Source organism: Plecotus auritus (genome assembly GCF_963455305.1).
Source record: "Plecotus auritus genome assembly, chromosome: 10".
In the NCBI taxonomy this organism is placed as follows: domain Eukaryota; kingdom Metazoa; phylum Chordata; class Mammalia; order Chiroptera; family Vespertilionidae; genus Plecotus; species Plecotus auritus.
This window is the reverse complement of record NC_137785.1, coordinates 7,024,756-7,039,931: the sequence shown is the minus strand read 5'-3', so window position 1 is coordinate 7,039,931 and position 15,176 is coordinate 7,024,756. Positions and strand designations below refer to the sequence as shown.

General features: G+C 50.0%; 1 protein-coding gene across 2 annotated transcripts in view; it reads left to right on the top strand.

The window, feature by feature from the left end:
• Positions 1–4,701: 4,701 nt before the first annotated feature.
• PPP2R1A (protein phosphatase 2 scaffold subunit Aalpha) overlaps positions 4,702–15,176 on the top strand; it is a 29,849-nt gene continuing 19,374 nt past the window's right edge. The window contains exons 1-3 of one of the 2 annotated variants that reach the window (XM_080645743.1): positions 5,174–5,235; positions 8,896–9,081; positions 13,800–13,890. Coding sequence is in view for 1 of the 2 variants with exons in the window: in XM_080645742.1 (XP_080501868.1) it covers positions 4,858–4,935; positions 13,800–13,890 (169 nt within the window). In the remaining variant the exon portion in view is untranslated. Of the gene's footprint in view, positions 4,936–5,173; positions 5,236–8,895; positions 9,082–13,799; positions 13,891–15,176 lie in introns of those variants that run through there. The other variant, XM_080645742.1, reaches the window with a different exon arrangement.

The window sequence follows — 15,176 nt, the reverse complement described above, 5'->3', positions numbered from 1 at the left end:
CCTTGCTTTTTAAAAAAATATATATTTTATTTATTTTAAATATATTTTATTGATTTTTTTATAGAGAGGAAGGGAGGGATAGAGAGTTAGAAACATCAATCAGCTGCCTCCTGCACACCCCCTACTTGGGGATGTGTCCGCAACCAAGGTACATGCCTTTGACTGGAATCGAACCTGGGACCCTTGAGTTCACAGGCCGATGCTCTATCCACTGAGCCAAACCGGTTAGGGCTCCATTGCTTTTTCAGAGAGAGTGGAAGGGAGGGAGGGCGGAGGAGGGGAGAAAAGAGACAGAAACATCTATGGGCGAGACACACATAGACTGATTGCCTCCAGCGCATTCCCTGCGGGGGTGGGGAGCAAGCCTAGGTAAGTACCCTTAACTGGGAATCAAACCAGAGACCCTTCAGTGCGCAGGCCAACACTCTAACCATTGAGCAACACCAGCCAGGGCAACTAGTACACTTTTTTTTTAAATTGATTTCAGAGAGGAAGGGAAAGGGAGAGAGAGATAGAAATATCAGTGATGAGAGAGAATCATTGATCGGCTGCCTCCTGCACACACCACACCGGGAATTGAGCCCACAACCCAGGCATGTGTCCTGACCAGGAGGAACTGAACTGCGACCTCCTGGTTCATAGGTCGATGCTCAATCACAGGGCTCAGGTACACTTTTGAAAGCACTAATTAGCTTACTAGTTGGGACTCTTCCAAACTGAAGTGTGAAGAACATGCACTTCTCTGGCTTTGTTAAATAAAAATTCTAACAAGTCAATTTAAACATCAGATTGACTTCATTCAATGATTCCTTAATCAGACAACATCCCATCTGGCCAGTGGAAAGGAACTCCAAAGGGCTCCATAAAATGAAAGATTTTTAAAGGTGGGAAAAGGAAATTCTTAGCAAAAACACATGGTTTCCAGCAAGGTTGCCCTTGTAAGGGGAATGGAATTTGAGGAATTTTACCTCATTGATGCTGACCAGGTAATTCCAGGTGGAGTGATCGAAGGTTACAGTCCAAGAGCCCTTGAAACTGCCAGGTTCGGTACTATGTCTCGTTTGGTTGATGTGGGGTTTCCTACAAGTGACTCCATTTTTGGCCTGCTGTCTCCTTTTCAACAGGCTTGGTATTCCAGTTCTGGAGAGAGTCAACTTGGACTCCACTACTCACACGGTAGGAAGGGCCCAAAAGTTCCTGCGAATCCTACAAAGTGCATATTCAAGAATGAAGCTAGACTGGCCTGTGTGGCTCAGTGGTTGAGCATCAACCCATGAGCCAAGAGGTCACTGGTTCAATTCCTGTTCAGGGCACATGCCCGGGTTGCGGCCTCTATCCCCAGCAGGGGGTGAGAAGGAAGCAGCTGATTGATGATGTTTCTTTCTTTTTAAAAAAATTATTTTTATTTATTTCAGAGAGGAAGGAAGAGGGAGATAGAAACATCAATGACACAAGAGAATCATTGATCGGCTGCCTCCTGCACGCCCCCTACTGGGGCCTGAGCCCAGAACCCGGGCTTGTGCCTTGACTAGAAATCCAACCATGACCTCCTGGTTCATAGGTCAATGCTCAACCACTGAGCCACACCAGTCAGGCTCCCATCGATGTTTCTATGTCTGTATCCCTCTCCCTTCCTCTCTCTCTAAAAAACAATTAAAAAAACGAAACATATTGAAAAAAAAAAAAAAAGAATGAAGCTACACTGACCCAGCAACACCTTGACTTTACAGGAACATGTGGTACCTGTCCCTTACAGAGGAAATTTTAAGCTCCACACTTTAGCCAAAGCCACTGGCACTGGGAACCCCAGTCCTCTGAGATTCCCCTAAGTGCAGGGCGCTGGTTCACTGGTGGTTTAAGCTGAAACCTGCTGGTATCCTGTGGGCCCTGGGGCTGTTCAGTCTTTTTTTTTTTTTTTTTTAATATATTTTATTGATTTTTTTACAGAGAGGAAGGGAGAGGGAGAGGGAGAGAGAGTTAGAAACATCGATGAGAGAGAAACATCGATTCAGCTGCCTCCTGCACACTCCCCACTGGGGATATGCCCGCAACCAAGGTACATGCCCTTGACCGGAATCAAACCTGGGACCTTTCAGTCCGCAGGCCGACGCTCTATCCACTGGGCCAAACCGGTTAGGGCGGCTGTTCAGTCTTAATACCACCTGTGCAGAACTGAAATTAGATGTGGTTGTTCCCGTCACTGGTCAGTTCTCAGGTACCTGGACTGCTGCCAGTGGCTAGTTGTTTAGTGTGCCACTTGGAAAACTGGCAGATTAAGGGCACCCCACTTTGGGGCTGTGAACTGTGGAAACTGATTGCAGTTCTGTAATAATTGTCTGGGTCACTCATTTATTTTTTTTATTTTTTATTTTTTACAGAGAGGAACGGAGAGGGAAAGAGAGTTAGAAACATCTATGAGAGCCCTGGCCGGTTTGGCTCAGTGGATAGAGCGTCAGCCTTCAGACTGAAGGGTCCCAGGTTCGATTCTGGTCAAGGGCATGTACCTTGGTTGCGGGCACAACCCCAGTAGGGGGTGTGCAGGAGGCAGCTGAATCGATGTTTCTCTCTCATCGATGTTTTCTAACTCTCTATCCCTCTTCCTTCCTCTCTGTAAAAAATCAATAAAATATATTTAAAAAAAAAAAAGAAACATCTATGAGAGAGAAACATTGATCAGCTGCTTCTTGCACACCTCCTACGGGGGATGTGCCCGCAACCAAGGTACATGCCCTAGACCGGAATCAAACCTGGGACCTTTTAGTCTGCAGGCCGACGCTCTATCCACTGAGCCAAACCGGTCAGGGCTGGGTCACTCATTTCGATGCCGATGGTAAGGGCCTGTTCTTGGAGAGTCTGACCAGAATCAAGGTGCTGATTAAACCTGTTTCTGATGCAGAGGCTACGGCTGCATGGCACACCTGTGACTTTTTTGTTCAGCTTGTGATATAATTGACAAATGAAATTTTAAGATATGTAAAGTGCACCCTTAGCTATGAAGAACCGTAGTCTCAGTGAGCTGGTGAGTTGGGGGGTGATCATGCAAATATGGAGGTTAAGGATTGAATTATGCAAGACCCCCCCTTTATTGGGAGTTTCCTAACTAGACTGGGTAGAGTTTTTTTTTCTTTTAATATATATATATTAAAATTTTCTTTTAATATATACATATACATATTAAAATATTTTTTAAAAAATATATTTTATTGATTTTTTACAGAGAGGAAGGGAGAGGGATAGATAGCTAGAAACATCGATGAGAGAGAAACACAGATCAGCTGCCTCCTGCACACCCCCTACTGGGGATATGCCCACAACCAAGGTACATGCCCCGGACCGGAATCGAACCCGGGACCTCTCAGTCCACAGGCCGACGCTCCATCCACTGAGCCAAACCAGTCAGGGCTTAAAAATATTTTTATTGATTTCAGAGAGGAAGTGAGAGGGAGAGAGAGAGATGGAAACATCAATGATGAGAGAGAATGATTGATTGGCTGCCACACAGGATGGTGTCCTCAGCCCAGGCATGTGCCCTTGACAGGAATTGAACCCGGGACCCTTTGGTCCGCAGGCAGACGCTCTATCCACTGAGACAAACCAGCTAGGTCTGGGTAAAGATTTTTTGGAAAAGATGCTTGAGCTATTCAGGCCTGTCCAGGAACCCAACTCAAGATTGCCCTTCAAGTGTCAGAATAAAGGGGCAGGAGTACCCCAGGCCGCCCCTTCCCCATCTCCCAACTCCCTCAGTGAGCGTGGTCCTAAAAGTGCAGGCTCCGGGGCTGTGTTGTCCCTGCTCCGTTTGTGAAAGGAGACAGGCTCAAAGGCACAGTCACAGCCGAAGCTCCAGGGCTGGGAATTTTGAAAGAGAAGGAAGCGGGATATTGTGGCTCTGGGGGCTTGAGGTGAGACAGGGAAGGGGGCGGGGGAGCGTGACATTTATGTCAAGATCTGAGAATTGAATAGGGAAAGCTCTCTAAGTAGGAGGCACCGTTTGGGCAAGGCTTGTTGGCATGAAAAAGCACGATGTGAGTGGGGGTGGGGAAGGGGGCAATGGGGCGATAAGGACACATATGTAATACCTTAATCAATAAAGAAAAATAAATAAATAAAATGAATTTAAAAAAAATAAAGCACGATTTGTTTGCTGCCCAGACGGTTCTAAGTTTCCAGGAGCGCCAATCGTTACAAGAGGGGAGGCAGATGTGCCTAAAGAGGGTTCAGGAATCAGATGCAAGGGTCCCCAGGGGCTTGATTTATTTTAATCCAGACACTAAGGCAAGTCGCCACCCTTCTCTGGGCCTCGGCATAACAAGGCATAAATCAAAAACTCACATTCTCCTCCTGTGACACAAAAGACGCGGGTTGTCCGCCCGCCAGCCTACGAAGCAGCGACCTCACAAGCCAAAACCTGCGGACTGTCTCAGTTCCCCACATGATGTCATGCATTCCTAGTGACGCAGGCGCAGAAGCTTTCTGCAGGACTCGCAGAAGGGCAGCCGTCGACTCCTCCCAATCCTGCCCCTCATTGGCTAGAAACAACTGCTCGTCTCGGCCGTTGTTAGTAGCGACGTAGGCGGGTTCAATGTTGGTCGCTGAGATACCACGCACTTCCGCTTTCTACCCTGCTCTGGCAGGCCTTCGACCAATAGAAAATTGGAAGTGGGCGTGGACTTCGTTTGTCCGGACCAAAGAAACTCGGGCTCGGCCCAGCGTGGGGCGGGCAATGACCGAAGGGCAGCCCCTGTAAAGTGGCTCGTGCGCCCCCACGCTCGCCCTTCCTCCTCCTCCCGGCTGTGCCCCGCCCAGCCCGGATTCAGCACGGCGCTGGTCGCAGTCTGACAGGAACGGGACGGAGCCAAGATGGCGGCGGCCGACGGCGACGACTCTCTCTACCCCATCGCGGTGCTCATAGACGAGCTCCGCAATGAGGATGTTCAGGTCCGGAGGCCACGGGAGACTTGGGGGAGGCGGGATGGGGGACCAAGGGGCACGGGCGACCCTCGCGGAGAAGGCTTGGTGTTTGCTGGGAGTGGCGGAAGGGGGAGGCGGCCAATCAGCATCCAGCTCTTATCTGTCCGGATGCCTGGAATCGATGAGACGGCGCCCGGGATTGGGGGTGGGCCCAGCGGAGGGCGGGAGCGAGGGCAAACCTGGAGGGTCCCGGGCCTGCCCTAGTGCGCGCGGCAGCCGGGGACCGAGGTGGCCGCGGCCCGCAAGGGGGTCGGCGGCTGGGTTGAGGTTAGGGGAGGGCTCGGGGCTTGGCGGCGGCTGCTGAATGACCCTGTGGGTATGGGTCCGAGTGGGGGAGGGCCACCTGATTGTTCCGACCCGGATAGGTTTTTCTCCATCTGGGTTTCGGCGACTGGGCCTCAGCGCTGTGGGGTCAGCTCCCCAAATCGGGACTGAGAGGTGAAGGCTGTCTTCCCAATTTCTTCCCTCTTTGCCGGTTCTGGTTTGCTTTTTTTTTTTTTCTTTTTTTTTTCTTTGAGGGAAGCTAGCGAAGATACCCCACCTTCAAGGGGGGAACTTGCTAAATTTAGGAACGAATGAAAGAGGTGGAATCCCGCCCGGCTCCTGGGACCCTCCCGTTGTGCGGGGCGTGGGCATTTTACTAAAGGGGCTGACAGTTGTGGTGAGTGGGACAGGGGGGCTCAGGTCGCTGAGCCCGGCTGGCGAGGGATTGAGAGGAGTTCACGGTCTGCCCACCCGGTTCCACCTCCCACCCGCCGCGTGACCTTTGGGCAGATTACTTCCCTGCTGTGGGCGGCTCTGCTTTCCCTAAAAGTGTAGGCTGATAATAAACCATAGTCCCGGCCTCTTTGCGGGGTGGCGAGGGACCGAACGAGTTAACACAACTGTAACGGAACGGTGTCTGGTCTCTCGTAAAGAGCCCAATAAATGTCAGCTCTCATTATGGAGCGTGGTGGCGAAGCGGGCCCATCCGCCCTCGGGGCCTCAGTTTCCCTGTTTATGAAATGGAGCCCGTCTTCCGGGGCCCAGGCGCTCGCTGAGGTTCTGGAATTACAGAGGCTGTGGCTGTGCTGCCAGCCGGCTCTTCCTCTTACAGACACCGAGCCCTGGTTTCCTCTTCTCTCCAGTGGAGCTAATTATCTAGTTCGTAGGGCCGCTGTACGAACCCCCTTTGTTCCCTGGACACCTGCCACATGTCAGGTATGGTGCTGAGGATCTAGTGGTGACAACAGTTGTTACACAAGAGACAGGTGAGACAGCTGAATACATGAATAACGCATGTGAGATGGGAAGGAAACAGTAGGATGTTGTGCTAGTGACTCAGTGAATATTTGGGGAGGGGCGGGCCTCTACTCTGTAGGGCGCTGTTCTAGGCACAGGGAACCAGACAAGACTCCTGGCCTCTCCGAGCTTACCTTGTAGTGCAGGGAAACAGACATGGACCACACGATAAATCTGTAAAATGTGCCGTCTGTTAGATGGGGGTAAGTGCTAAGGAGAAAAATGAAGAGGGGTTGGGAGTGCAGTTCTCAAGAGTGATCAAGAAAGGCCTTGCTGAGAAGGTGACGTTGGAGCAAAGACCGGAAGGAGGAGGCAGGGAAGGAGCCAGGAGGCTGTCTGGGCAGAGTACCCAGCAGGCACAGGGGGCAGTCAGGGGAGGCCCCTGTGAGGATGCAGCTTTAAGAGGGGACCCCAATGGCACCGCTCCCAGAGGAAGCTGGGGAAGAGCCTGCCAGGAGGAGAGAGCAGGCAGGTCATGACAGTGGTTTTGCCCACCGGGTCATTTGGTGAAGTCTGGAGACATTTTGGATGGTCACAACTGGGGGAGTGTTACTGGATTCTGGTGAATAGAGGTCAGGAAAGCTGCTAAGCCCTAACCGGTTTGGCTCAGTGGATGGGGCGTCGGCCTGCGGACTGAAAGGTCCCAGGTTCGATTCTGGTCAGGGGCATGTGCCTTGGTTGTGGGCGCATCCCCAGTGGGGTGTGCAGGAGGCAGCTGATCGGTGTTTCTCTCTCATTGATGTTTCTGGCTCTCTATCCCTCTCCCTTCTTCTCTGTAAAAAAAAAAATCAATAAAATATATATATTTTAAAAAAAAGCTGCTAAGCCTCCTACAGGTCACAGGACAGGCCCCCCCCCCCCCCCCCCCCCGCCGCCCCAGCAAAGAATTATCTGCCCAAAATGTCCACAGTGGTGAGACTGAGAGAAGCCCTGGTCCAGGAAACTCTTGAGGCAAATTGAGTGGCTTAAAAGGACTCCAATGAATTATCTTAGAGTTCTGGGAGTCAGAAGTCTGATGGGCCTCACTGGGCTCTCATGTAGGTGTAGGCAGGGCTGCTTCCTTTCTGGAGTCTGTAGGGGAGAATCTGTTTTCTTGCCTTTTCCACCTGCCAGAGGCTGCCTGCATTCTTGGCTGTGGTCCCTTGCTCCATCCTTTTTTTTTTTTTTTTTTAATATATTTTATTGATTTTTTACAGAGAGGAAGGGAGAGGGAGAGAGAGAAGCATCCATGAGAGAGAAACATCACTCAGCTGCCTCCTGCACACCCCCTACTGGGGATGTGCTCTCAACCAAGGTACATGCCCTTGACCGGAATTGAACCCGGACCCTTTAGTCCGCAGGCCGACCTCTATCCACTGAGCCAAATCGGTTAGGGCCCTTGCTCCATCCTTAAAGGAAAGTCTAGGCCTGGAGGTGATGCACAGGAGGCAGTTCCGTGGGAGGAGGCAGACAGGAGTCTGGCCATGTTATGAGTTACTCAACCCTCCTGGGCCTTGATTTTCTTTGTTAAATGGGAAAAAAGGGTAGAAGACACACTAGGCCAGGATATTGTGAGGATTAAATGATTTGTAAAGACACACAGTTACTAGCCACTGTCTAAGACCTTGCAATAGCATGCTGTGTCCACATCGTAGAAACAGGGCGTGACAGGCTCCCACGCCTTTTTATAGAGTGGCTGGGCTCTCGGTGAAACAGAACTAGAAGTAAGGTTGCCCTCTGAGAGTTTAAACCAGAAAAGAAGTTGGTAAAGTGGTGATGAGGAACATGGGTTCATGTTCCAGGCTCTGTCACAAATTCACTAGGTGACCTGCATTCCCTCACTGTGCCTTAGTTTCCTCGACTGTAAAATAAACACAAAGGTGGTATTAAGAGAGAACGTGTGTAAAGTCCTGAGCTTCATACATAGCAAGCACTCTTTAAATGGTCAGGTTTCTTAGCGATATTAATAGCTACTCTATATCAGAAATGTTACAGAGAACCCAATCATGGTCACGGAAACAAGAAAAGCGGTCATTTTCCCCGTTATTACTAACAAGGATATTACATAATTGGGTCAGAGTGTGTCCTTTTCGCCTGCTTCCTGTGGTCACAGCCTGCCGCAGCATCTGCTCTCAGTAAGTCCTCGCTAAAAGCAGGGGCCATGCTAGGGCAGAGGTGCTCCGTGTCCGCCCTTTTGTCAAGGAGGAAAATCTTTCCTGGAAGCTCTTCGGCCGACTTGCTCTTAATGTCTCTGTCCAGAACTAGGTCATGGGCTGAGCTAGTTGGAATTAGGTTTGGCTGTAAGTAATAGGAAAACGCTTAATAAATGAGGCTTAAATGAGCTTGAAGTTTATTTCTGACTCATGATCAAAAAGTCTGGTGGTGCCTGACTGGCGTGGCTCAGTGGTTGAGCATGGACCTATGGACCAGGAGGTCACAGTTCGATTGCTGGTCAGGGCACAGGCCCGGGTTGTGAGCTTGATCCCCAGTGTGGGGCGTGCAGGAGGCAGCTGATCAATGACTCTCTCTCACTTTGATGTTTCTATCTCTCCCTCTCCCTTACTCTGTGGAAAAAAAAAGTCTGGTGGCAAGCCAAGCCGAAATGGTACTCTGTGGTGGTAGGGTGTCAGGCTTGCATGTCCTCCATTCTGCCCTCCCCACCCCCAGGTTACCTCAAGGTCTCAAGATGACTGCTAAAGCCCCAGCCATCATAGCTCCATTCCAGACAGAAAGGAGGGGAAAAGGCTGTCACCCAGTCTCCCCATAAGGACACTCCCTAGAAGTCACACACGCCATTCCCACTTGGATTTCATTGGCCAGACGTTAATCTCATGGTAACATCCAGACGCAAAGGTGATTTGGAAATGTCTTTTCTTGGGGGTGGGGTGGAGTGGGGGTCATGTGCGCAGCCGAAAAGCAAGGGTTAAGGAGCAGCGGCATAGCCAGTGTAGGAGCTCCCATCTGTGTTCCCAGGGCAGGTCCATGCATTTGGATGAGAAGAGTAACATCTTTATTTTCACTAAACTCTCATTCAAATTTAACTTCTATTATGAACTCTAAACTCTAGTATTACAAGAGCATGTTGTAAGTAGTGTTAGCAAACCTGTGACTCTGTCACCAGTGGCAATCATGACACTGTTCCTAGCTCATTCCAACCGCTGCAGATACTTCTAGTGTTTACGCTCACTTCTAGTTCAAAACTGTGGTCGTCATTAGACCTACTAAAGGGGTCCATGGGAGCCCCCCCCCCCCCGCACTCCTGTCCCTCCCACGTTAAAAAAACACCCAGAAATACAGATTGTTGGTGGTTACTGGTTAGGAGCCAGCTGGCTAGGGTTCAGATCCCAGTTCTGCCACCTACGAGTGTGTGAGGTTTCTTAACCTTCCTGTGCCTTCCTTTTCTCTGCCATAAAATGGGTGATCCTATATTTACCTCGCAGTTGTTTTGGGGGTAAAATGAGTTAAAACATTGGCACACCAGGAGCAGTTCTGGCACATAGTAAGTACTATGGAAATATTTGCTGTCTTTTTTTTTTTTTTTTTTTTTTTTCTGTCTTTATTCTGTCACTATGGGAGAAGGGAAAAGAGACCTTGGTGGAAAGCTAGCCAACTGCCACTCGTGCCCTTTTTGGAGCCCAAACAAAACCAGGACGCTGCCCTTACTGATCTACGTCTGGTGCTAAGGCATTCCCAGTAGTATGTAACTTTGTACTCATAGTAACTTTCTGAGGGTAGGTATTATAATCCCATTTCACAGGTGAGAAAGTTGAGGCTCAGAAAGGTATGAAGTGTGGCCCCAGGTCCTACAGCTAATATGCAAAGCAGCTTAGCCTTGAACACAGGCAGTGAGGCTCCAAAGCGTCACCCTGTGCTGCCTTTCGTAAGCGTTTATGGTGCTGTCTTCGCTGAAGGAAGCAGCAGATGTTCTTCATGAAACCCAAGCTGGAATCGCCAAGGAGGGCAGTGGAAGGAAGGGGGCTCTGCACCATGACAGGCACGGCCTGATTCTCATGGGCCCACCCCTTGGGCATCTTCCCTAAGTGACAGCATGATGTCGAGATTTTGAGTCAGGGCACCTGGCTTTTGGTCCTGGCTCTGCTGCTTTCCAGCAAGTGACAGCTTCACTGTGGATCAGTGGCCTCCCCTCTAAAAGGAGGATTCTAGTAATAATACCTACCTCAGAGCCAAGTTTTAAGGATTGAGTATTTTAATTATCCAAGCCAAGTCCTTGATTGCTGCCAAGCACATAGTAAACTTCCGGTAATTGTTAGCTGCTCTTGCTTGTTACTGGCCTTATGATGATATTCTCTGGCCCTCCTCACTGTCCTCAGGGGGTGGCCCTGGCTCATGTGTACATTTCCCCATAGCCCAGCTGTCAGAAGAACCCAGAGACCCAGCTTGAAGGTGACAAAGGAAAGAAATAGGGAACTGAGTCACCGCTCCCCCTGACATTTTATTATGGAAGACTTCAAACATACAGAACACCGAAAGACTAGTGCAGGGGCCAGAAACGGCAGCCTGTAGACCAGATCCAGCCCGCTGTGTACTTTTTTTTTTTTTTTTTAATATATTTTATTGATTTTTTACAGAGAGGAAGGGAGAGGGATAGAGAGTTAGAAACATCGATGAGAGAGAAACATCGATCAGCTGCCTCCTGCACACTCCCCACTGGGGATGTGCCCGCAACCAAGGTACATGCCCTTGACCGGAATCGAACCCGGGACCCTTCAGTCCGCAGGCTGACGCTCTATCCACTGAGCCAAACCGGTTTCGGCCCGCTGTGTACTTTTGCAAATAAACTTTTTTTGGAACACAGTCATGCCCATTTGTTTACATGTCTGGTTCTGCGGCTGCTTTTGTGCTGCAAGGACGTAGTCAGGTAGTTGGGGCAGAGACCCTGTGTCCCGCAAAGCTGAAACTACTTTCTGGCAATTTACAGAGAGCCTCTGACTTCTGAGCTAGTGCAGTGAGTGCCATATACTTAGCAGCCAGATTCTCTGTTAGTGTTCACCATGTTCAGGTTTTTAAAAAATCTCTTCGTTTTATTTTTTGGCTGAAAATAAGTTGCAGACCTTGTAATACTTAATCTCATCAAGGTCCTTTACAGTCAGGAAGGTGAGTTTTTGGACCCCCCTCAAGCCCAGGTAGTCCAAAAACCTAGTGATGTCGTGTCAAAAATGTGTGTGTGTGGGGGGGTGTTTCTGAGGGGAGGCCACCTTAGCATTTCATCAGATTCTCCTCATTGTCTGTGATCCCAAAGGGACTTTTATTTTTAAAATATATTTTTATTGATTTCAGAGAGGAAGGGAGAGGGAGAGAGATAGAAACATCAATAAGAGAGAATCATTGATCGGCTGGGATTGAGCCCACCACCCAGGCATGTGCCCTGACCAGAATTGAACCCATGACCTTCTGGTTCATACATAGATTGACGCTCAGCCACTGAGCCATGCCAGCGAGGCCCTAAGGGCTTTTCAAAGGGAACTTGATGTGTCCCTGGCACACCTCTCCACAGTCCCGTTGGGCCCAGGAAAAGACAGGCTGAGGGAGCCCGGTCCCTTCTTGCCCTGCTTCTCCTTCCAGGAAGAGAGTTCCCACTTGTACCTGGCAGTGGCTTACTCGTGAGCATGTCCCCTTCCCTGTCACACACGTGATCTCATTGCATTCTGGCGATGGCACAGTGAATCGGGGAGGGGAGACCCCTTTGTCAAGATGGAGAAACAAGGGGGAGGAGTTCACAGCCAGCGGGCCATCACAGCTAGTTCGGAGTCCCCATTCTCTCAGTGCTCACTTAGCCGGTGCCTCTGCCTCTCCGAGCCTCTTCGCACAGTGGGGAAAGGGGGTGTCAGTCGTGCTTACCTTCCTGCCTCCAGAGGATCACATGAGGTCCCAACTGGAGGCTCCGAGGAAACTCAAGCCCCTCTCCTAGCTTCTGGTGGCTGCTGGCAACTCTTGACATTCCTTGGTTTGTGGGCGCATCTTCCTCTGTCTTCACCTGGCCTTTCCCTCTCTGTGTCTCTGTGTCTTCTTTTCTAAGGACACTGTCATTGGGTTTAGGCCTCTGCAGAGAAAACTCGCTCTTCCTGTGTATCTCCTTTACTCTCTCTCACTGTCACATTCAACACTTCTGACACCAGATGCAGGGGGAGCTCCCCACAGCCAGCAGCTCTCTGTGTCACCAGCTGGGAGCCCTGCTATTCATATTCAGTTCAGTTCAGTTCAGTTCTGACACTAACCAGTTAGATCACACAGGCTAAGGGCTCAGTCCCGTGAGACTCCCCCCCCCCCCCCCCCACGCATACACACACTCTTGAGACGCCAATGGCAAGTCCTCAGGTTACCCACAACTTCTGCCGGACGTGGCTACAAATTAGAGGTTCCCTGACACCCTCCTTGGGTTTGATGATTGGCTAGAACAGCACACCGATCTCGGGGAGACACACTTACCAATGTCTTCTGTGGTCAAGGATGCAGATGAGCGCTCACATGCAAAGGTACATAGGCCCGAGGTCTGGAAGGCCCAGAGTGGGAGCTTCTGTCCCTGTGGAGTTGGGGTGTATCACCCTTCCGGTGCTTGGAGGTGTTCACTCCCTCGGAAGCTCCCCGAAACCCCTACTATTGGGGATTGATATGGAGGCTTCATTGTGTAGGCATGATCATTAACTCAGTCTCCATCCCTCTCTGGAAAATGGAGGGTATGGCTGAAAGGTCCAAGGTTCTAATCGTGGCTTGGTCTTTCGGGTGATCAGTCCCCACCCAGGAGCTCACCCACAGTCACCTCATTAGAACAAAAGGCACACCGATCACTCAGGAAATTACCAGGCTTTAGGAGCTCCGTGCCAGGAGCTGGGGGATATGTTTCTCTTATTTCACAAGGGCTCCCTATCTTCACATTCACAACTACACGGGCCAGCACTGGGACATGTCTTTCTGGGGCCACTATTCAACCTGTTACACTAGTGGTATTATTACTACTGCTAACGCTACTCCTGTTTTTATAGCAATGTTGTTATAGTGCTGTTTATTCTGTTATCATCACTGTCAGCCCACAGTCCTGGGTTTCATTCCTTGCTCCGTGCCATCTGAGCTGGGTGACCCTTCGAAGGTACTTGCTCCCCGAGCCCGTTTCCGCTCTATAGAATTGAGCTTATAATCCTCTGACCTCAGGGCTATCATCAGAGTTAAAAGACTGAGTGTGGGAGGGCACAGAGTAAGTGCACTGTGACGTGGCTGCCGCTGTTAAAAACAGTGTGATGTGTAGTGTGCTCGGCAGGGCTCAGTGCAAGAGGGGATGAAAGTGGAGGGCTGGGGGGTGGGGGCGAGGCCAGGTGGGGTTTTCCACAGAATTGGAAAGGGCTGCTGAGTGGGCATCGCCTCAGTAAGACCCCAAAGCTGCTTTGCTGAGGGGTTGCTCCCATGCTAACTTCACGACTCAAGGTCACAGAGGCACTTGGTAGGTGTTTGCAAAGTTATTATTTGGCGTCTTCACACACACTTAGTTTAAGGTGCTGTCGAACTCTCTTACCCCTGGGCTTGCTCACATTCTCCCCTCCTTTTCTTGTTCTCAATAGCTTCGCCTCAACAGCATCAAGAAGCTGTCCACCATCGCCTTGGCCCTCGGGGTGGAGAGGACCCGCAGTGAGCTTCTGCCCTTCCTGACAGGTAACCACGTGCACTCCTGGCCCACGTGGAGTGGGGGCTGTCAGGTGGTGCCTGCTGGGTAAGGGGCCTCGCTGTGGATTTAACAGGTCGTTTGCAAGTGTCTGCCCTCTGCTAGACATCGTGGGTGCGCAGGGACTGTGAGGAGAAGTGCAGTCCTTCTCTGAAGGAATGATCTGGAATGTTAGGGGCAGGGGTCTGGAGACAGGTTTAGGCAGGTGTGAATTGCAGCTCCAACCATTAGAAGCTGAGTGATTAGACTAGTTACTTCACTCTCTGTATAGTGTTTTTATGTTGTTGTTAATCCTTACCGGAGGATATTTTCCATTGGTTTTTTTTTTTTTTTTTAGAGAGCGTGGAAAGGAGGGGGAGAGAGAGAGAGAAACATGAATGTGAGAAAAACACATAAATTGGTGCTCCCTGCATGTGCCCCTACTGGGGCCTGGGGTCTGCAACCGAAGTATGTGCCCTAGACCATAAACCTAAGACCCTTTGGTCCAAGGACTGTCGCTCTAGCCACTGAGCTTGTGGCTTGGGCTCCCTGTAGTTTTTATGTGTAAAATGGGGATGAGCATATAATCATAATAATAATAATAATAATAATAATAATAATAATTGCTAATACTTATTGTATGCCTGCCACAATGCCAGGCACTGTGCTAAACCCTTGAGAGGATTGAGTTCATTCACCTAGAGTCCCCAGACCGGCGCCTGTGCTCAGTAGATGTAAGTCACCATCATTATCTGAGTTAATCCCACAGCAACTCCTATGGTTAGGCAAGATTGCCCCCATTTTTTGGATGAGGATACTGAGGCATGATGAGAGGATCTATTTGCCCAAGGTCACACAGGTGCTGACTCGGGATGTTATCTAGTCATGTGGCTCCAAACTCACGTGGTTAATGCGTCAGGGTCCCGACTACCTGGATTCAAATGCAAGCTCTACCACTTCTAGCTGAGTGACCTCAGGCAAGGTATTTCACATCTGCCTGCCTCCGATTCTTCATGTGCGAAGTGGGCATAATAGCATAACCTGACAGGACGATGAAATAGATACCGGGTACCCAGCATGTGTTAAGTGCTGCTTAAATGTGAATGAGTAGCCTGTCCTGAGCACTCCTGTCCGCGAAGGTGTAGGCACAGCCCTTAGGACAATGTCTAGTAAATTTACCAATTACTAGTAAATCCTCTTTTCCCGTGATTCCCATTACATCTCTGTACTAATTAAAACCACAACTAGCCGAAACCGGTTTGGCTCAGTGGATAGAGCGTCGGCCTGCGGACTGAAG